Below are 23,047 nucleotides of genomic sequence, written 5' to 3'. Positions count from 1 at the left end.
ATCTCAGTATATTTACAACGGCTGCCCTGTCTTTCAGACCGAAACGCATTACTGCTTCACGGCAGAAATAGGCGGGGTGGTGGTACCTACCCGCGCGGACTCACAAGAGGTCCTACCACCAGTAATTACGCAAATTATAATTTTGCGGGTTTGATTTTTATTACACGATGTTATTTTTTCACCGTGGAAGTCATTCGTGAACATTTGCTGAGTACGTATTTCATTAGAAAAATTGGTACCCGCCTGCGGGATTCGAACAATTGGTGCATCGCTCAACACGAATGCACCGGACGTCTTATCCTTTAGGCCACGACATCGTCTGAATCGGAGTCGCTACTTCCGGCTACTAAGAATAATGACATCGTGCCGCGCCGCCTTCTCGAAGAATCTGGGTGAAGACGATCGTGTTATAATATCAGAATTTACTTCCGCAATTTTAATACATAAACATCACAAGAAATCATTTAGAAAACGGGCTGTTTTTTTTAAGAACACAACCCACTATATACCGGTGTTTCCTAACGTGGGGCCCACGCCCCACAAGTAGGCAATTTGATAATTATTTTGAATTTCAGTTTATTATTTTAAGTTTTGAAATATTAATTACTGTGTTTTGATAACAAATTCATAGTGATTTCTTCCTAAAACCTATCATTTATGTTTCTGAAGTTATAAAAACAATTTTTTAATGTTGAAACTTTTTAAGGGGGGGATAAAAATTTTAGAATGTTATAGTGGGCATGGTACAAAAAAGGTTGAGAAGCACTGCTATAGAGCCTATGATATTGAGCAGGAATTGCCAAATGGCGGGCTGTGAGAACACAGCAACTTGCAGCAACAAAGTAGGGAATTTTCCAGTGAAAAGTTCTAGATAAAATTCGTGTGTAATAAATATCCAGAACTACAAAAATTTCCTTTGAAACTACTTACTTTGTTTGGGTCAACTAATACATATTTTTATAGCAGCATTTTCGAATACCAACCACATTATGAATTTCGATCTCGACTTACTGGTGAACTTAACCAGGATTTAATGTCAATCAATAGCTCGCACCAATTTTACTGCAAAATTCAGAGAGATAGTCCGCAAAAAACATGTCTTTTTTTTCTCAATGTCAAGTCAAAAAAATACTTTTTTATTTCCGTAATTACCTACCTACACTGGTTTAATAAATATGTTTTACTATTAAATATTGTGCTGACCGCGATGGTCATTTCATTGCTTAAAACGGACCCCGAACGAAACTAATTGGGGACCGCTCATATAGCGTCAAAAACTAATTGTATTTTTCAATACCTAATTCAAAACACTAAAATCAAACTAACCGTTTGTGTCTTCTCTTCAATAACCGAACTATCATATCCTTTACTTACACTCAATCTCTACCATCATCATCATCATTCTCCTGCCCTTCTCCCAGTTACCTGGGGTCGGCGCAACATGTTTTCTCCTTCCATACTCTTCTATCATATACCATTTCTTCGCTCACTTCCCCCTTACCCATATCGTCTTTCATGCAACCCATCCATTTCTTCTTAGGTCTACCTCTTCCTCTATATCCTTCCACATTCATAGTTAACATTTTCTTACCCACCTCATTTTCATTTCGTCTCATCACATGTCCATACCATCCCAAACGCGTACTTCTCAGCTTCTCTGTCACAGGTGCCACTTTCAGACTTCCTCTAACATATTCATTCCGTATTCTATCCATTCTCGTTACTCCACACATCCATCGCAACATTCGCATCTCTGCTGCATGCAATCGCCTGAATCTCTACCGTGGACTTAATTATATACGTGTGTTTTTTTTTGTGAAATATGATGCTATGATTGCGTTGACAAATAAAAAAAAACATGGCGGATTGAACGACGCCATTATTGTACAACATTGCACACTGGGTTTACTAACCTATTAAAACACGACATGTTTCTAATAACAAAACGGAACAGATATAAATGCAGGCTATCGTTCTGTTCTTACGAAATAATTACTAACAGTACTCAGTTCACAACGAAATATTGATAAACAACTTCATTAAATCACACTTGAATTCAATTTATTTTAATTTTATTTAATGTTCATTACGATGCCGTGAGAAATATTATATTTATTTGAAGTAGGTATGTAGTCAGAAAGACTTTCAAACTACACTGCACTTCTAGATATTTAAGTTTATGGAATAAGCGATTTTCAAATGTTTTCAAATTACTTGTTAAAATAAAGCGCTTTTTTTTTGACGGGTCGTTAATAATTTCCTGTTATTTGCACAAAAAATTATTACTTAAACCCATCTTACTTACGTTCAGTGACATCTATGTGCATACATGCGTAGCGTTTTAAAAGGATTCGATTCATGTAGCGACATCTATTGGACGGTATCGGAAAACTATATGAAATTTTCGGAAAATATTTGTGTTCTGTTATGACAGAAAAATAAAATAGTACTTAATCACTTCAGGTATTTATTTATATAAATATGTATTAACTAGTAGTAGATAAGAATTGTACACAATTTTTTTTAAACAGCTATATAGCAGCTCTTTTTTTTCAATTTATCTGAGTATATAAAATCAATGTAAGCGTACCTACATGGTGTATAGTCGTAAATTCTTCATTTGACTGCGATTTAACTTGCTGGGTACAGTTGTTATCAGTTCTCCGGGGCAGGTTTCTGTCGTAATACGATTTAAGTAAGAAAAATTTACGCACGAATACTTTCAACAAGTCATATTTTATTCTCATTAAATTTTTTTTTGTGAATGTGGCGTTATTGCTGGCCCAGAGGCCTTTCCGTTTCACAAGGACAGGTGGACGAGCAAAGGCTCAGCAAGGAGGGGTGGGATTTGCTAACAGCTTTTTTTTTTCTTCTTTTTTTTTTTTTTTTCGGGCCGTGGGCCGAACCTCCTACGAGGTCCCCGCGCCTAGGGGGCGCGCGGTGTATGTGAGACTCAACGATCTGCAGGTGTTGAGAGCAGATCGCGGACCCAAGGATTTTAGGACCCACCCACTAAACGACTCCCCTGCACTCTTACACCCGACGTCCGATCTCCGTACGGGGTCAGAACCCGGTCAGAGTAGGGGGGTTCCCGCGGTCAACACTACAACCAGACACGCGGCGCCACCCCGAGGACGCCCGACCGACGGGTCGTCGAGGCGATAGTCGACGACCAACGACGTCGGTCTCCGCGGTACGGCGGCCCTACCAGGCCGCCCGGGCGGTGCCGCTAGTGTTCCGGGATACCCCGCTAGGCCAGAACCAGCCTGCCGGGTGGAACGCGATACACCGCCGACCGGGTTGCTATTCAACAGTATGTTCGGCGACGACAGCGACGACGAAAATGCGAACCGCATCGCAGTCCGCAGCCGCCGACGCGCCGTCCCGTCCTCCTGGTGCCAGCGCGCTAGAGTGACGGTAGCGTGCGGCGCAGCCTCAATCCCCTTAGGTCGCCCCGTGACCATCACCGGGAGGAGACTGCCTCCTCATAGGGGCTGGAGCTGGACAAACGCCCTCCTCCGACCCCCGGCCCGACAGCGGCGGCACGGCGCCGAGAGGGAAGAAGAGCTCTCCCTCTCCCGTTCCGCCGCCTCCTTCTGCGAGATGGTGGACTCGACTACCCGAACGCCTCCAAGACCTAACAACTAAAGAGCAACTGTTTCGCGAATGAATCTACTACCGGATCTCATAAAGCTATCGATTGTCATAATGAAGCTTTTCCAGACTTAACTAATCTCCAGTCAAAATAGATACGATTATTGGTGTAATATATTTTGTATTGCCCGACACTTTTTTTTATTGCTTAGATGTGTGGACGAGCTGACAGCCCACCTGGTGTTAAGTGGTTAGGTACCAATGTATCTATATGTAATCTACAACGTAAATGCTGCCACCTTGAGATATAAGTTCTAAGATCTCATTATAGTTACAACGGTTGCCCCACCCTTCAAACCGAAACGCATTACTGCTTCACGGCATAATTAGGCAGGGCGGTGGTACCTACCCGTGCGGACTCACAAAAGGTCCTACCACCAGTTCGGTTTTAATATAAGAATGCCATCGTTAGTTTTCGAAGTAAGAATTTATCGTCTCCTATATTTTATTAGCAGTAACAATCGTAGCTTTAAATTTGAAGTGGCTTAATTCAAAATTCTTGATTTTTGGTAATCGCCAAAAATGTTATTGACGAATTTTTCAGTTTTGATTTACTTACTTAAATCTTTAAAGCGCACACCTTGCTAACCTTCTTCTAACCTTGTGTTTCTCGGCGGATCTTCTCAGCGGGTCGCATTTCCGATCCGGTGGTAGATTCTGCGAAGCACTGTTCTTTGCTAGAGCCAGTTTTAGCAATAACTCCTAGTTTGAGCCCCGAGAGCTCACCTACACGCTAGGGTAACTCTGATATAGCCTCTCAAGGCTATCAGCTTTAGTAGGAAAAAAAGTCCCTTTCTAGATTATAATTTAAAAAATTTCATTCTATAAACTGGTCGAGAACATGTTTAAAAGTCGTTCAAAGTATACCTATTACTTATTATTTTTTTATTTATTTGTTATTTTCCTAATAAATTTACTTAAGCCACTTTAATTAAAAAAATGTTAGGATTGAACGGTTACTGGTGGCCCGGTGATCTTTCCAGTTTCACCAGGACAGGTCGGCGAGCAAAGGTTCAGCCAAGAGGGGTGGGATTAGCTAAAAGTTTTTTCAATTCGAATGGTGCGATATATTCGTTGCATTGTTTTCAGGGTGGCAGCCCTAACTGGATACGAGCCACAGGATCTAATCGAGAAGACATTGTACAACTTTATACACGGAACCGATGTACTTCATATGAGATATTCACATTGCACATGTAAGTATTTATGTTTCGTCTCTTGCACTCTGATGGTAATTTAATTTCGTTGATAAATCGACACATTCAAGAAATATTGTTATAAATAACATTCAGCTAGAACTGAATGACAATGCTATTCCCCCATAGACACAGCCCACTGAGTTTCTCGCCCGATCTTCTCAGTGAGTCGCGTTTCCGATCCGGTGGTAGATTCTGCGAAGCACTGCTCTTGCTAGGACCAGTGTTAGGAACACTGCGGTTTGAGCCGCGTGAGTTCATCTACACGTTAGGGCAAAGCCGAAAAAGCCTCTCAAGGCTTTCAGCATAGGTAGGACAAAAAAAAATTGTTATTGCACCTGACGAAATCAACTGATCGTCAACTGTTTTATATTTTACGTGCTACATCACGCTAATAGCGGTACTTTATATATATTTTTATTGCATAGGTGGGTTGGACGAGCTCATGGCCTATCTGGTGTTAAGTTGCTACCGGAGGCCATAGACATCTACAATGTCAACGCCGCCACTCACCTTGAGATATAAGTTCTAAGATCTTAGTATACTTACAACGACTGCCCCACCCTTGAAAGCATTATTACATTACGGTAGAAATAAGTAAGATGGTGGTACCTACCCGTACCTACCCGTGCGGACTCACAAGAAGTCCTACCACCAGTAAAAGCGCCAGTACTTTCACTTTCACAAGTGTTTGAAGTTTTTCAAGCACCGCGTCAAAGCTCTACATGCGAAATAGCTCTCAAACACGACACCACCTACTAAGTTTCTTGCCGGATCTTCTTAGTAAGTCGCGATTCCGATCCGATAGTAGATTCAGCGAAGCTCCGCTCTTATCAAGGCCAGTGTTAGCAATACTCTCAGGCTGAGTCCGTGAGCTCATCTATCGAGCCGCGCAAAGTTGTAATAACCCCTTACCAATGATTAAGTAGGAAAAAGCAGTAGGACTGATCTCCATGTGTGCTATAGCAAAGCAGAATAGCTTAGAAACCTAGTGTGGTAAGTAATTCCTTCACAGGTGTTAAAATATTATGCGAAGTTTGTGATAATAGTTATTCTTTCGCTCAAAATATATAGAACTGATTATGATGAAATTTCACAATCTAATAGCTTAAATATCAGAAAAGCACATAAGCTGTGATTTAGTACGATCAACGTACGATAGATGGCGTGGTTAGTCGATTGAAAAATCGATGGTTCTCAGCGTAGTTGCAGCGGAGTCTGAAATAAAATAATTGCTAAAATTTTTTTACAGTACTGACAAAAGGTCAAGTGACGTCACAGTACTACCGTTTCTTGACCAAATCCGGCGGCTGGGTGTGGATGCAGAGCTACGCGACCATTGTGCACAACTCTAGGTCGTCCAGGCCTCACTGCATCGTGTCTGTTAATTATGTTTTGAGGTAATTTTTCTTAACTTTCAAATTTCATTTAGTTTATTTTTATTTGTAATTTGTAATTTTTTTTTCAACCGCCAAAGCTATGTACGTTAATACGGGTTTGCTGAGTGCATATATCATTTAGATTGCAATCCAGATTAGATTTAGGTACTACTTGTACGATTTAGCTAATATGTAATGTACTGTGATAATAGTAATTAGTTTTGTGCATCAATATATATAAAAAAAAAACACTATAATAATAATACAAAACGTTAGTGGCAAGTAGGTGATCCCATGGTGGAAATATGCTATGCGTTGAACCACTAAGGTTTTTCTAAAGAGAATGATTTCTCTTAACGGACACGGATACTGAAGATATTGTCAAAATAGATGTAGGTACACATCGCTACCAAGTCAAGAGCCGGAGAGGGACTTTCACCCGTCCCCATCCCCGCTATGAGCCATCCTCGCCCTTCTCATCCTCCCGATAAAGGACGTGGATAGAGCTGAGGGGATCAAAGCCCTATAGGCCATGCGACGCGCTAACAACAAACTAGCGCGCCCGAGCTACAGTTCTGCGGAGCTGCGATTCAGCGAAACTGTCGTATTTTGTCAAACAGGAGGTAGCGGATCGCGTTCCTGACGGGCTGTCGTACCGTGATGGCCAGTATCAAGTCGTCGACAATTCCGTTGGCCAAACGCGCTTTTTTTTTAGTATTGGCCGTGAAATGTCCCTTACCCCAAGTACATCGGGCGAGAATTGGACGTCAGGAGCAAGTGGTTAGTCGGTTATCGCCTTGCGAGGCAAACTTCGAGCCATTACCGATATGTAGTTAGTCGTAAATTAGGTTTTCAATCGCAAGAAGGCCGTATCTAATAACCGTTCGCATATGGACAACCCAAACAAACTCCAGATATAAGGGCGAAGACCGCACCTTAACCCATTTATCCGATTAATGGGCCAATATTTTATCTTGAGAATTAACATTGAAAGCCGCTAATATCTATTTCCAGCGAAATCGAAGAGAAACATCTCATCTTGAACATCGATCAGGTGCCGCCGAAACTGAACCACGATGCGCCCACCCCGTCCCACGTGCCGACCACCACCACGTCTCCCCAGATGCACATTAGACACACAGACAAAATAAACCACATACATTTAGATAGCGAGTTCAGCGGCGACTCGAGCGGTGGGTACACATACTCGGAGTACGCCCTGCCGGTGATACCGACCTACGAGAACCAGGACGACTACCATCACCAGCAAAACGGCTATCAAGAGCTCTTCTACAACGAAAACTACACCGAACCGGAGGTCATACAGAACAGCTACGTGAGCTACCCCCAAAATCAGAGACCTTTTTCGGCCAGCTCCTCATCGTGCAGTTCAATAGAAGGCTCTGAGGTCACGAATCAATATAACTACACGAATTTGATATCGTTTTATCCCAATCAAAACGGTAGGCCGGTTGTGGACGGGAATTTTAGTAATTTCGGTAAGATGACCCCGAGTCCTTCGGTCCAGGAAGGATACACCAGCGTCATAGTGGACAACACTCAGCAGTTCCACCACCACGGGGGTGCGGTGAATGAATTTGTTCATTGATCATTTCCTTTAGATTCCATGGAAGATTCTAGATAGTGGTTCAGTCAAAAGCGAAAGGTCGTACGTCTGATTTATATGTGACTGTGAACGTTCTCAAGAAAACGAAGATTGGTGGTCCCACTGCTGTTCCCTAACTCTATAGATATATTTAAAAAAGAGCGAAATTTTTGCTTCACTAACTCTTTCGGCCCACTCCCAATTTTAGATAGTTAAGTCTCGACTTGACAGTGTGACGAGGCAAAGGTTTTGAATCCGCTCCTGTCACTATAAATACGATACAAACAGAAGACTTAATTAATATGAATCCTATTCATCATCATACCTGACCGTGTTAATACTTAATACTGACGTTAAACAACGCCATCTAGTGTTCGGGAGACGTGACCGGTCCCTTGAGAGTAATTCTGACGCGCCATTTGTGCGAGTTTTTAGTTTAGCAAAGGTATATTATCTGTCGCTATTAATTTTTTTTTAATCATAGAACCCGATTTTACGTCTTGTAAAAAATGCGATTTAATTTTACTAATTTACGATAGTTTCCTTTAAAATGAATAAGTACTTTGTGGTTTTTTATGTTTGAGATCAACGAATTTTATTTAGAATCTCAATCTTTGTAATATATTTTATCGTATACTTGAAAATATATAAAGCAAAAATACCTACGCCTAAATCTTGCCTGTTTTAATTATGACGAATTTATAAAAAAAAATATAACTTTCGAAATTGCTTCCCATAGGTGTACAGAGGTAGGAAGTTGTTAAGTGTGAATAAAAACTTGTAAATAGTTTAGCGTTTTCTATTTTATACAAAAAAAAGATATATATAAATATTTTATGCATTGATTTATTATGTATCGTAATTTATTTGTGAACATTAAGGGCACTTTAGTCCAGAAGGCTTGGTAAGTTTTTTTTTCTTCATATTTATAACAATTTCATTAAATAAGTAAATAGAATATTGATCTTAGCGTTGAGCGATTATAAATAAACTATAGAAATTATCTAGTAAGATATGAAATTATTTTGTAATGCCTTCGCGGGCCGCAGGCGTGAATTAATTATTAATATGATTTGAAAATATTTTGTGTTATAATTATGGAAGGTAGAGGTAAGTTATCTCAGACTAAGTTCTATTGAGGTTACTAGCAGTAGGTAAGCAAAGAAAAGGAGATGAGAACTGACCGTGTCCGGCTGTGAGTGGTCATTAGGGTCGCCACCCGTACTTTTTAATAAATACACATCTATATATACATTTTTAATAAGTACATTATTTCTGGTAATTGTACTCTATACTTTATGTGAACCATAAAGTACACGAAATTAATATAATTAGCATGATTTTATTTCTTTGAGATATTTAAAAGTTTACTCATTGTATTTTTTCGTTATGCGAAATACATCGATTGCTCAATCGATGTCGCCACTCGCCAACGACACATCACCTAAGCACTCGTTTTTTTAACAAATATTTCTGAACGCAACTTAACCTCAAATGTCAACAATGTCACTGTCATTAATTGTCACAATTTATTGTTTAATTTTTTAATTGTAGTAAAAAATATTAATTTAAACATAGGAAGGTAATAATAATAAAAAATTAATAGAACTTTATTTTAATAATACTAGGTATGTACTTTTTTCCTACCTATAATAACTAATATACTTTATCTGCAAAAAAAGGTGGCAACCCTAGTCCTCGTGTATGCAGCAGAACAGTTAGAAACGGAATGAAGTGTCCAAGTTTTTAATAATTATTATTCCAAGCTTTTGGCGCCTTCTTTGAAATTTCATCACTTGCTACAGTGGCGCCGCTATAATAGTTCAAACACAGAGATTTTCCCTTGCCTCTTCGCTCTGTAGTTTTAACAAAAACTGTTCTTAATTATCCGAATTTAAGTATATTGTGTTCGTTAGTATTATTAATTTCGTGAATTGTGTATTTTTTCGTTTTTTTTTTTCGTACATCTTATGTGTATGTGTATATGTAATGATTTGTTCGCGACTTTCTTAAACATAATTAGAATAACTTTTACGGTTCAGATTCGCTGTTCTATTGTTATCTTTACTGACATTTCGAATGCTTCATAGTTAATACTAGCGACCCGCCCTCGCTTCGCTTCAGAAACATTAAGTTTTATTATTGAATAGCGGTGACGCCGCGCGGCGAAGCTAGTCTAAAAAAAAGCCTAAGTTACTCCTTATATCATCAGCTACCTGTCAGTGAAAGTCCTGTCAAAATCGGTCCAGCCGTTCCAGAGATTAGCCGGAACAAACAGAAAGACAGACAAAAAAATGTTATTTTGGTGTATTTAATATATTCATATGCATGTAGTAAAAAGCGGTTATTTCAATATTACAAAGGGAGACTCCAATTTTATTTATATGTATAGATGATCACGGACGGCCGAAGACTGATCATGTTTACGACAAAACAACAAATAAAAAATGTAAACGAGAATCGTGACAATTGAACACATTGTGTCCATTCTTTCATTTCGTTTCGTTATTAACTCTGATAATTCGAGAATAAATTTATTCATACTTTTAAACTAACTGATAAAATATATGCTTATTTCTTCCGTGAAGCGGTGCGTGCGTTTCGGTTTGAAGGGCGGGGCAGCCGTTCTAACTATACTGAGACCTTAGAAATGATATCTCAAGGTGGTTCGCGGCATTTACGTTGTAGATGTCTATTGGCACCGGTAACCACTTAACGCCAAGCTGTGTGCTGTGAGCTCGTCCAACCATCTATGCAATAATTTTTATTCATTTATTTAATCACCATTCCCGAGTATACGACGCCTTGCTGATGGCTATTCCGAACTGACCCGTAATTAATGAATCCGGCGCTAAACACGCTTTCTTACACAGCACAATGTGCGCGAGAACAAAACTAAACAGTAAAAGTAGTTTTAATTACAACAGAAATATACGATTTTTGTAAATTTAATCTAAGGAGGGTAGGAAGAGCACCGTCTCAGTGTATTAAAAAGTGTCCGCTAAAAGGGAACCAATTAAGCTGGCGCCACCGTAGCATGTGGAAAGGTTTTAAAAACAGCGCCTTAAACTACCACATTTCGCTTCAATCCAGCACACTACACTCTGTTTAAAACAGCTATATATTGGAACCTCTGGGTCTGCGGAAGGGACTTCGGTTCCCTCTGTATTTTGTACCGTATGTTCCATGGGTAGTGCTCTGAGGAATTGTTCGAGATGATACCGGCATCTCGTTTTTACCATCGCACCGCCCGCCACCGGAGTAGAGTTCATCCATACTACCTGGAGCCACTGCAGTCATCCACAGTGCGTTTCCAGAGGTCTTTTTTGCCACGTACCATCCGGCTATGGAATGAGCTCCCCTCCACGGTGTTTCCCGAGCGCTATGACAGGTCCTTCTTCAAATGAGGCTTGTGGAGACTATTAAACGGTAGGCAGCGGCTTGGTTCTGCCCCTGGCATTGCTGAAGTCCATGAGCGACGGTAAACACTCACCATCAGGTGAGCCGTATGCTCGTCTGCCTACAAGGGCAATAAAAAAAAAGCTATATTCATATAATTTCCACATCCTACACTAGCGCTGTTTCGGTGAGTCTTCCAACAATAGCTCGCTGTTTACAGGTGAACACTTTTAACTTGTCCCCTATATACAAGATGGCGCTCCTTACTTCTACCCTCCATACTTGAATCTATAAAGTGATCTGCTGTCAGAGCACGTGCTTCAGAAAAATATTGTAAAATAACTTCTCCTTAGTGTATCTAATTAAAATAGAATTAAAAACTATTGGTACAATACCGATGTATATCAATATATAGACAATAATAGACGTATGAAAAAATTGTTTGTGTATACAGTGTGCTTGAATAGAATTGTAGGAGTTAGCATAAGCAGTGTTAATAAAGATTTAAGTACAATTATTTTTAGATAGCGTCTATGTTAAATTGTTTAAAGTCGAAAATCTTGAGGCTCGCATGTGGTCGAAACATGACGCGGTCACGTGGTCCGGTGTGCTCATTGTGAGTTTTTTAACGTTTTCGATAGCGGTAAAAGTAAAAGTTAACTCAAATTTGTATGGAGTTGGAGCCCCTAGCGGCAAACGTAGACAAACGTTCTAACTTCGTGGATATATGAGTTAACTGTTACGTTATCGAGAACGTTAAAAAAACTCGCACTAATCATACTGTATAATTTAGCAAGCTTTTATTAGCTTTATACGTTTGTTTACGGTAAAGGCTCCTTATTGGCCGGGTTAGAAAAAATACGACCCGATTTCCTGTGTGTGAGGCTAAAGTTCTTTATGCGCAGATCTAATCGGTACATCGGTACATACTAGGAGTGGGTGATATAAATCGTATATAGATTCAATATCTATATATCGCAGCAATATCGTTGAATCCGATATCGCCCCGCGCGAAATCTATATATCGATATCAGCCGATACACGATATTGCTCGATGTGATGCGCATCGCCATATCGGACCGATTCGTGAATCGAAATCTATATTTCGATATCAGCCGATACACGATATTGCTCGATGTGATGCGCATCGCCATATCGGACCGATTCGTGAATCGAAATCTATATTTCGATATCAGCCGATACACGATATTGCTCGATGTGATGCGCATCGCCATATCGGACCGATTCGTGAATCGAAATCTATATTTCGATATCAGCCGATACACGATATTGCTCGATGTGATGCGCATCGCCATATCGGACCGATTCGTGAATCGAAATCTATATTTCGATATCAGCCGATACACGATATTGCTCGATGTGATGCGCATCGCCATATCGGACCGATTCGTGAATCGAAATCTATATTTCGATATCAGCCGATACACGATATTGCTCGATGTGATGCGCATCGCCATATCGGACCGATTCGTGAATCGAAATCTATATTTCGATATCAGCCGATACACGATATTGCTCGATGTGATGCGCATCGGCATATCGTACCGATTCGTTAATATCAGCAATATTCGTTTGGTTCGTATCGAATCGGTCAGAGTGAGTGAGCGCACGATAGGGATATCATGTGATGAATGAAACAGAAACAGGCATTATCCATACAATTGTAAACCTTATATTTAAGTCCATATGTCTGTAGATTATTCTTAGCGTATCAGCAGGATACAATTAAGGAAAGAAGTTTCAACTTTCGACCCTAACTTGAATGCAGTATAGCCTATTTGCATCGTTGAATTTAATTTCACGCGCTTTGACCTTGAACTAGAATTTTTGGACAAGTGTTTATAAATACTTAAAAGTTTTTTGTGTTTGATTTTTAAAGTACACATTTTTCTATTTTTAGTTGAATCCAAATAATTGAGTTTATTTCTTGTGTTTGTATTAAACTTTTGAAATCTACACTCTTTTGGTATATTTTGTAATTTTAAATTAAGACACAAAATACTAAAAACTGAAAATAATGTAGCCAGTCCTAAGCCTGGTAAAAGCCTGAAGGAAAGTTTTTTTGATATTTTTATTTTCATGTTCTTTTTATTACTTTAAGATCATATTATAAATTGATATCAGAAAACCAACCGTATAACGTTGACTTAAATCTATATCTACTACGATATTATATCAGCGTATCGTTTCAAATCTCAAATATCATGAATCGAGAAAATCTACTAGCATCCATCAATATATAGATTCAGAAAATATATAGATTCAATATCCGATATTGATCCTCGATATATAGATAGGATTCGATACGCGGCAAAACCGATATTACCCACTCCTAGTACATACGCATTGATAAAAAGGACTCCAATATGTAGGTACCCGATCGAATGTCCTTTGTGATCGCGCTTTTTCATATTCACAGTACGGTAACGGAATCTTTCAATGTCATTCTGGCCGACTTTAAAACGTCAGTGTGCTTAGTGCGAGTTTTTTAACGATCTCGATCGCGTGAAAGTTAACTCAGATTTGTATGGAGTTGGAACAGCGTCCCTAGCGGCAAACGAAGGGAAGCTTCACTTTTTCATAACTGTTACACTAAATTAGATACATTTTGTGTAAGTTTTATTCTAAATCAAAGACCTGCTTGCCTAACTAATTCAAAAAAAAAAAAAAAAACCTGACTCTTACTAGTCCGTAAATGTACATAGATCTTTTTTACATTTCCAACGAAAGGAAAAAAAAAGTAATTAATTTTTTTTTTCTAATAATCTTTTTTTTAGCGGCGTGTTTGTAAAATTTCCTTTTTTATAATTATCTATACAACAACAATAGTGCTTTTTATAACTTGTATTTCCGGTATTCGATAATAAATCGACTATGAATCATATTGTGTGGCAACATTAAAATTACATACCACTAAAATAACGAACAAAATGCTTATAACCTCAAAAGTGAACAAAAATTTATAAAAATATTAAAATAGTAAAAAAGCGATACATACATATGAAAATACAAAACAAATTCTAAGTAGTATCATTTTAAATATGAGTGATAATATTGTAAATATGTAATGTAGATTGTAGATAATTAATAAAATGTGTATCCAAAATGATTTTTCTATGTTAGATTACTTGCGTAAACATATTCAGATTACCTGTCGAATGTATTCGCGTTTTTGTGGATTAACTAAGACCACAAGGTTTATGGTGGTAGTTTTCCAATTACAGAGCATAATGCGACTCAGTGACGCACAATGCCGAATTATGCTGAAGCTTAGTTGAGCACTATGCCGCATAATGCGCTCTTGTGCTGTAATTGGAAAACTACCGGTAACGCGTGTTTATGGTGTTTCTTATCCAAGATTATTTTTAGTTATAAACGTAATCTCGAAAGGCTATATTACTGATAATATTTAGCTTTAAGTTTATAATTCGGAAGTGAACAAAACAAATTGTGATATCCTCAACATATTTACCTATTTATGATATGAAATAAATGAATAAAACTTACAAAAGCCTTTTATTTTATTTTATTAAAACTCTCGTTTAGGTGATGTAAGCAGCGTAATTTTTTTTAAAGGGGTTTTATGACCTGGTAGCTAAGTCATGTCTTATTTTAATTGATATTCTTATTTCTATGAAAAATGATAATAATTTTTTTTATTTTTTTATTACTTAGATGGGTGGACGAGCTCACAGCCCATCTGGTGTTAAATGGTTACTGGAGCCCATAGACATCTACGACGTGAATGCGCCACCCACCTTGAGATATAAGTTCTAAACTCTCAGTATAATTACGACGGCTGCCCCACCCTTCAAACCGAAATGCATTACTGCTTCACGGCAGAAATAGGCAGGGTGGTGGTACCTACCCGTGCGGACTCACAAGAGGTCCTACTACCAGTAATATGGAGTGAATTGGAGTGAAATGAAATGAAGATGATTAATTTGAGACATTAATCAACTGGGATGAAATTAAATGAAATCAGATGAGATGATATGGGATGAAATATAATCTCAATAAAGTGGTGGTTATTTACTGAGATTTTTTCAGTGGACTTTTTGGAGGATTCCGAGAACTTACCTCCAGCGGCTTTATTTCATTTTCCCTCATTTGTGCCCTTTCACAGATATTAAATAGTTAATAAACCACCGTTATTACACATTTAAACCTGAAGAAATACTAAATAGACAAAAAAAAACAATACACACAAATTCACTCCTCGCGTTCCCGCCAAAAAGTTCTAAGCCCGTAAATATCTCACTCATCTTCCATAAACACTTAATATTTGCATTTTCTCACTCAAAGCGAGTTTATTCCGATTCAATATTTTTTTCCATACCTATTCGCTGGTAGCGGGGTTATTCTAGGTAGGTACGCGCGGACGGGAATTCCATCATCTTTAACATTAAACTTACTAGTACCGGTCGCATTGACCGTACCTATTGAAATTTTTGGAAAATTCACTCATTTAAACCTTATAATACCGTAATGAAACCATAAGATTATTTTTAGATTAAGCATATTGTATTTTCTTCCATCTTTACTACGAACTATTTTTTTCTATTTTCCAAGAAAAATACACACGCTATTTGCGTTGAATGATAAAATTGATAACTTTTTGCTAATTACTGGTCAATATGGCCGAGCGTGGTGGAAAAAGTGTCGTTAAGTTTATTGTTAAATAAATTTATACATTAATATATTTTGTACAAAAACTGTGTGACATAAGAAGCGCATGTACTGCCATCTATTGGCAGGTAAGTCTATTTAATGAAAAACGAAAAGTTTTATGCTTTTGAAATTTTCTGCTCAGATAAGTTTACATACTTAGTTTTGGCGCTAAATTAAACTCAACATTAAAATACATAACAGCAAATAAAATAGATGCAATAGCTAAAATGGCAAATAAAAGAGCAGGATTATTGTTATTATTCTTTATTTTATTTTATGTTCTTTTCATTCATGGATTATAATAAAAATATAAATAAATATAAGTAATGATGAATTATTGTTGTTATTATTATTTAATTATATTTACACCAATATTTTTAACGCTACGATAATGATTTATCAAATTAGTGCCATCTATGTTAAAATCTGATACACTAACTCCTAAACGCTTATCTTAACGCATAAAAAACATAACGGTTTTTTTCTGTCACTCGATTTTACTCATAAATAATAAACACAAATAAATGATAAATACTTAAATATACAATACATACCTATACAAATAAATGATAATTCCATTAAATATTTCACTTGCTGTCAAATTTTGATACTATGAAGGCTAAGAATGAAACCGACTAACAATAAACTTCAAACATCATCAAACATCTTAAGTCCCAGTGCCCGAATCTTTTATGAATCAAGAATGACTGAACTAAGACCCCGAAGGTCTTTCTAGTTTCGAGGATGTTATGATCTACGTTTAATAATGATAGGTAATGATTTATGTTCATAAGATAGGCTGCACCGTCAGATGCCAAGATGACCAAGTAATCGATAAGCCATGTACTCTAAATAAATAAAGAAAAGTCTCGATTTTACCATCGCATTATGGAGGTTAGACATGAGGAGAACACTCTGTGTATGAAAAAATGTTAGTCGAAAAACAACTAATTAGGGTAGCGCCACTATAGGAATTAATGTAATTTCAAAGATGGCGTCAAAAGTTACCCAAATTCTCGAAGTAAATGCGGAAACTCCTACGATCTTCCAGTACGAGACCGAAGTACCATAACCCGGTCGCCCCGATCTCGACGCGGACTCCTTTGATCATGAGGTGAGCCCTACGAGAAAGACGGTTATTTTACCTCAACTCTGCCAGCCTCCACTCTCCATACTATGTTGAATTTACCGGTTCTCGTCCAATCACCGAAGTTATGCAACATCGCACGTGGTATGTACCTGGAATGGTCAACACTTGGGAAAACCATATACCAAACACCCTCCGAGCTGAGGTTACGCTCATCCTGACGAAGCTGGAAAGACTCTCAAGATAACAGTTATCCTTCAATCCTAAAAAAAGAACTTTCCCTCCCATATTTTGCATCAATGGAGCAAAGTTCATTGCTCCTACTCTGTGGTCTTACCTAGAGGAAGCTACTGCGTTCATTACCAGTTTGCGTAACTTTATCTATCTAGAAACTTAAAAGCAAGAAAGTTACTGATCTCTATTATGAACGACCATCCAATTTGTCTTCAATATGAATTAAAAACAAAAAATAAATACATAAAATGAAAGTTACATACTTATTCTAGATTTACATTAATTAAAAGTTATTTTGAAATTCTTAAATTACGGATTATTTTATAGACGAGCACATTATATCTTATGAAAAAGGATTTTAAAAACACAAATAGTCTCTCTTGTAGTAGGTAGTCAGTGTGCTAATGTGAAAGAAAATTTCCAAAATCTAATATAAAAACTGATTAAGTGAATTTTGCCGAAAACTGTCATCTCTATTAAGCATTTTGACTATTAATTATCTGTGAAACAAGGAAAAAAGTAGGTAATCTGTATTTGTAATGTTGTCATACAAAAAAGTAACATAAGCTTCCAAGATTTATTTGGTTCAGTACAAACTTCTAAAAAGATTACTTAAAAAAGTATACACAGAGGTTAGAACATATAGTAGAAACTTTAAAACTGAAAATGAGATTCTACCTCCAAAATGATGATACTTTGTACCTACATAATTTTAGTTTTGTATTTACCAAAATAAATTGTAATTTGCTGAAACACAATCTTATTCTAACAGCATGTTGTGCAGATAAAATGCAAAAATATGCCATTCTTTTTGAAAATATGCGGGCTCGAAATGATAGGTTGCTGGCTCTGTAAATTTGGCCCCCCCTTTTTTGATTTTCGGTTTTTTTTTAATTATTTGTTCATCGTTTGTTCGTTAATGTTCGAATGTAAAAATTGTTTGTTCGTCTTTTATTTATTTATAATTAATTAAACAAATGCTCACCGTTAAGTGGGCCCTCCTTACTAGATACATATATTTATTTTTATCGCTCAGATTAATTCACTTTGATCAATTATCGTTTGTTCGATGACTATTGGTGATTGCTCGATCACAAAAACAATTAAATTCCCAATTATTAATTATTTTATATCTAATAAGCAAACCATCAGCTCAAACCACCTTTTTTAATTTTCAGATTTTTTTATTTTTAATTATTTGTTCGTCGTTTGTTCGTTAATGTTGGGATGTAAAAATTGTTTGTTCTTTTATATATTTATAATTAATTAAACAAAATGGTCACCCTTAAGTTGTCCCTCCTTACTTACTTACTTATCTTTATTTTTATCACTCAGATTAATTCATTTTGATCAATTATCGTTTGTTCGACGACTATTGGTGATTGATTGATCATAAAAAACAAATAAATTAAAAAAACGAAGCCTTATAATATATATCAATCAAGATACTTCTCGATAATAATAATTAAGTTAATATAGACGTAAATAATTTTTTTAAAATTTCGAACATCAATTTCATTAACGAACAAATGACGAACAAATAATTAAAAATAATAAAAAAAACCGAAAATCAAAAAAAGGGGGCTAAACTTACAGAGCCTAGGTTGCTAGATTCATTTTGGAACAAAATAAATCTTTGGCAATATTGTAGTATTTCACTTAATTATTCGTGTCATTCCGCTGACACATACACTCGACTTAATTTATAAATCTTACTTTGATACAAGCAAAATTCCGCAATCGATATTAAGTGGCAATCCTGCAGTCCTGACGAATTAATCTAAAAATCTATCTGGTATTTCAAACAGTCTATGGGTCAGGATTAGTACAAAAAAAGTTAAATTATTTATTAAATTAACAGTACTCATAGGTGTTACAAAAGAAATAGAGATCACAGAGAATATTTTGTATCAAATGACTTCTTTAGCTCACGAAAAAAATAATGAAATAATTGTTATATATTTATATGCTTATGTTTAAAACTATTTAAAAACACATACGAGAAAACCCTTACTGCCTTGAATGATTCGAGTCTATATTAAAACCTCGGATTTCTAATTTCAAAACTTGGCATCCCAAAAATAAAATTTTAATGCCATAGTGCGCGGCACAAAGAGAAAAATTGATGAAATCAAAGATATACCTATATTTGTAAATTTAATTATTTATATAAATGAAAAAGTATAATTTAAAAGTAAATTTTGGGATAATTTTTTGATAAAATAGAGATAAGTTACATGTATAAACTGTCTTTCCAAACAAATGACAAATAGTTGATACAAGAGTGAGGTTAGGAAAACAGATTAATTGTAAAATTACTAGTTAAATGGATTCGCCACCGGCTCAAGAGGTAACAGAACTGTTGAGGCAATGGGAGGAACAACATACGCAGCCAAATTACGATCCTATACCCACTTTGACGAGGTATGTTTTTATTTTGAAAATTTTGTCAACTATGGAATTTAATACCACATTGATACACACAACGTATGTTTCACACGTGTGGATTAGCTGAATATATTTATACTATGCCCCGAATGTTCTATTTTTAATTTCTATTTCTATTTTAAAGTACTATCGCTTGATATCATGCCCTTATAAGATTTGTTATTATTGTACATAAAAAAAAGCAATAGATAATTTTTACTACTAAATGTCATGAACAATTTAAAATTAGTTAATAGAATATGTTATTTACTATTTATTGATGCAAATTGATATCTTAAGAATAGTTCAGTACTGCTCCACTTAAAACAAATTTACTTAGATCAGATTAGCTACATATACTGAGTGACTGGGTTAAAAGCATATGCAATTACAATATTTTATGTATCAAATACAGCAGTGTAAGCTATGGCTAATTAAACCGCTCACCTACTTATTATCCTGAAATTCAACTATAAATTATGTAAAAATTTAATTAAACATTTAATCCACAATATCCCTGAGTACTTTCTCCTGTTTCGCCTCTTGGAAACGTATGAGATAACTCGTGGAATTGGATTCTAGATACCAAACAACTTTAATAAAAATACTAACTCAAACTGCTCATGACCCTGAACCATAAGATTCAGTAATCAGGCTCACTAATTACTTAATAAGACACATTAGTATTTTCACTAGTAAAATTTACTACTACTTCTATTTTAATATTACTACTTTACACATACCCTTAAGTAATGTATTACCTCAAGTGTACCTGTTTCAATTAAATCATATATCTCTAATCATAGAGATGGACTTCTATACTTCTAAAGTTGCCAAATATTCCGTTATATAGTGGACCTTTGACCTAGAGGATGTAACCTTTAAAAAAAAGTAAAGAATGTAATAGATCAAACCTAAAAAGTAGTCATATTTGAAACTAGTTGTTTATTGTATTTTTTAATATTTAAATAGGTCTCAATATTTACTTTATCCACCAAATATTCAAATTTTATGCTATAGGATAGCAGAGATCATAGAAGCAGAGACAGAGAACTTCATGAAAAAAGACCCAGACCCGTTTGACGAGAGACATCCATCCAGGACAGATCCGGAGTGTGCTCTGGGCCATGCACTCAAAGTTATGTTTAAGAAAGACAATTTTATGACTAAGGTATGGATTTACCAAACCCTATTGATTTTTTAAAATTTAAGGGCCATTTTTAGTTTTGAATAAAAACAATAGTTGTTTTTTTTTGAATGCTGCATAATATATGTACATATCGACGCTTGAAAGGCAAATGTGACTAAGCGACAATGCATGAACTTTATAGTAGGCTAATTATTTAAAGTTGAAGTATCTGAAAAAAAAATTAAATTTATACGAATCTAGCTGTAGGATTGAAATGATTTTAATAGACCTAGAAATATTTTGCGCATCGAATATCGTTATTGTCTATCATTTATGTACAATGCAGTTGTTGTCGCTTAGTCACGTTTGCCTTTCAAGCGTCAATATTGTTTTCGAACATAGTTTGTTGCAGTTTGGTAATAGTGAAAGGTGAATTTCATTGTAACATCTGTACAATGGCTGACTTCTAAGTTAACCGGCATAAATGCTTTATGATGAGTAGTAAATATGATGGTATGGACCTATACCATCTTGCCTAGACCTCCGATCCTGCTAAGATAGCGCTACAGAGTTAAACGGGAAAAAAACACTGAAATTAAAAAAAATCACTTTAAAATAAAAATGTATTTGAGAACATTGTGACCCAGGTCAAGAAACTAGGACAAAGAAATATAATTATTGCATTGTTGGATGTTTTGAAGTTTGACTTTAAACATATAAGGATTCACCTGCTACACACCAATACCAGTATCATCAGGAATCTCATTATAGTTAGGTGAAAAATGTTTACACAATGCTTTTATTATTCTAGTTAGTTAATGACTACGTCCGAGACACATACTACTCAAGGCAGAATATCACAGGACGAGATGTCCACAAGTTGAATGTTGCTGCGTGCAGACTGACCTTAGACCTGATGCCCGGATTAGAAATGAGCGTCGTATTTCAGGTGTGTTTTTGAAGATTATTTCAACAGAAAGACTTGTCTATCTATACTTCTATACTAATATTATAAAGAGGAAAGATTTGTTTGTTTGTTTGTATTGAATAGGCTCCGAAACTACTGAAACGATTTGAAAAATTATTTCACTGTTTGGAAGCTACACTATTCCCGAGTGACTACGTATAATTACGCATTAGGCTACGTATAATCTTTTTGAAAAAAATTAGTGATCCTTACTAAATTACGTAAATTACGTAAAATATTCTTTACATCGCGTGCCCTGCGAAAACTATTGATTATAAAATAAAATAATGTACTACGACTTTGTAGAAAACATTATTATTTACAAATAGTGTCGCAACAGCATACGTATAACATTACAGCTATGCCGCAATAAGTGTTCTTTTATTTTAAAAAATAAAACAACGGCAAATATCGTTGAAATTTTTGTTAAAGACCCGAACGGAGCCGTAGCGGGCCGCTTGTGTTTTATACAGATATACATAACAACTCTTTACTACCGTGAAGCAAGCATAACTGATTTACAAACATGAATCGGTTTGAAGTTGTGCAGCAGTATGTTACACAAATGCATGCAGCTGATGTACAGATTCTCAGTCACTTCTTGATAATGTAGACCTGTAATTCAAGTAATTGGTATTTTATACTAGCTGTTATCCGTGACTTAGCCCCGTGGTCAAAATAAGTGTCGGTGTGGTTTCCTATGGGAAGTAGATGTATTTCGGGATGGTTTTTAAGTATGAGATTCTCCCCGCTGAATAATACTAACATTTTGAATAAAACATGTCAATACACACACTTTATAATATTGATATGGATACTAATTTGATAAAAAGAGTTAGTTTTAGTGTGTTACGATGCACATACTAAATGCTCTGCTTTAATAGTGGAGATGAATTATAAATGGTTTTGATTTTATTTGAATTAGAGGTCCCGCAGTAGTCGAAATTCGACTATAATTAATTGGAATTGTAAGTTTGTACACTATAATGATTATATTTTATACTTCTATAATCACAAATTTCGCCAAGACTACACTATAAAAAAATATTAATAAAGACAAACAATATTCAATCTATTCTCAATTTGACCACATACGTCAAGAACAAAAGTTTGACAATAAATAGTATGCATGCGTGTGTGCGTCAAATACATGGTATGTAGTGTGTGTAATGTTTTCTTTATTGATTTAATGAATTTTTTATGCATTATTTTTAAAAAATATTAGCATTGTGCACTTCTTCTCTATATTCTCTATAAGTGTGGAAAATTTCATACTT

General features: G+C 36.1%; 2 protein-coding genes across 5 annotated transcripts in view; both read left to right on the top strand.

Annotated features, from left to right (window-relative positions):
- The window catches only part of LOC101735872 (single-minded homolog 1), a 101,662-nt gene extending 86,896 nt beyond the window's left edge, over nt 1-14,766 (top strand). For all 3 annotated transcript variants that reach the window (XM_012690620.4, XM_021348204.3, XM_038019884.2), the window contains exons 7-9: nt 4,744-4,850; nt 6,103-6,250; nt 7,244-14,766. In XM_012690620.4, coding sequence (XP_012546074.2) covers nt 4,744-4,850; nt 6,103-6,250; nt 7,244-7,838 — 850 coding nt within the window. In that variant the 3' untranslated portion in view covers nt 7,839-14,766. The remainder of the gene's footprint in view (nt 1-4,743; nt 4,851-6,102; nt 6,251-7,243) is intronic.
- A 4,470-nt stretch (nt 14,767-19,236) lies between these two features.
- The window catches only part of LOC101735741 (protein mahjong), a 46,355-nt gene continuing 42,544 nt past the window's right edge, over nt 19,237-23,047 (top strand). For both annotated transcript variants that reach the window (XM_012690631.4, XM_004926442.5), the window contains exons 1-3: nt 19,237-19,671; nt 20,695-20,845; nt 21,615-21,752. In XM_012690631.4, coding sequence (XP_012546085.2) covers nt 19,574-19,671; nt 20,695-20,845; nt 21,615-21,752 — 387 coding nt within the window. In that variant the 5' untranslated portion in view covers nt 19,237-19,573. The remainder of the gene's footprint in view (nt 19,672-20,694; nt 20,846-21,614; nt 21,753-23,047) is intronic.

This window comes from Bombyx mori, chromosome 24 (genome assembly GCF_030269925.1).
Source record: "Bombyx mori chromosome 24, ASM3026992v2".
NCBI lineage: Eukaryota > Metazoa > Arthropoda > Insecta > Lepidoptera > Bombycidae > Bombyx > Bombyx mori.
Note: the sequence above shows the minus strand (reverse complement) of the source record. Positions and strands in the feature narration are given on the sequence as shown.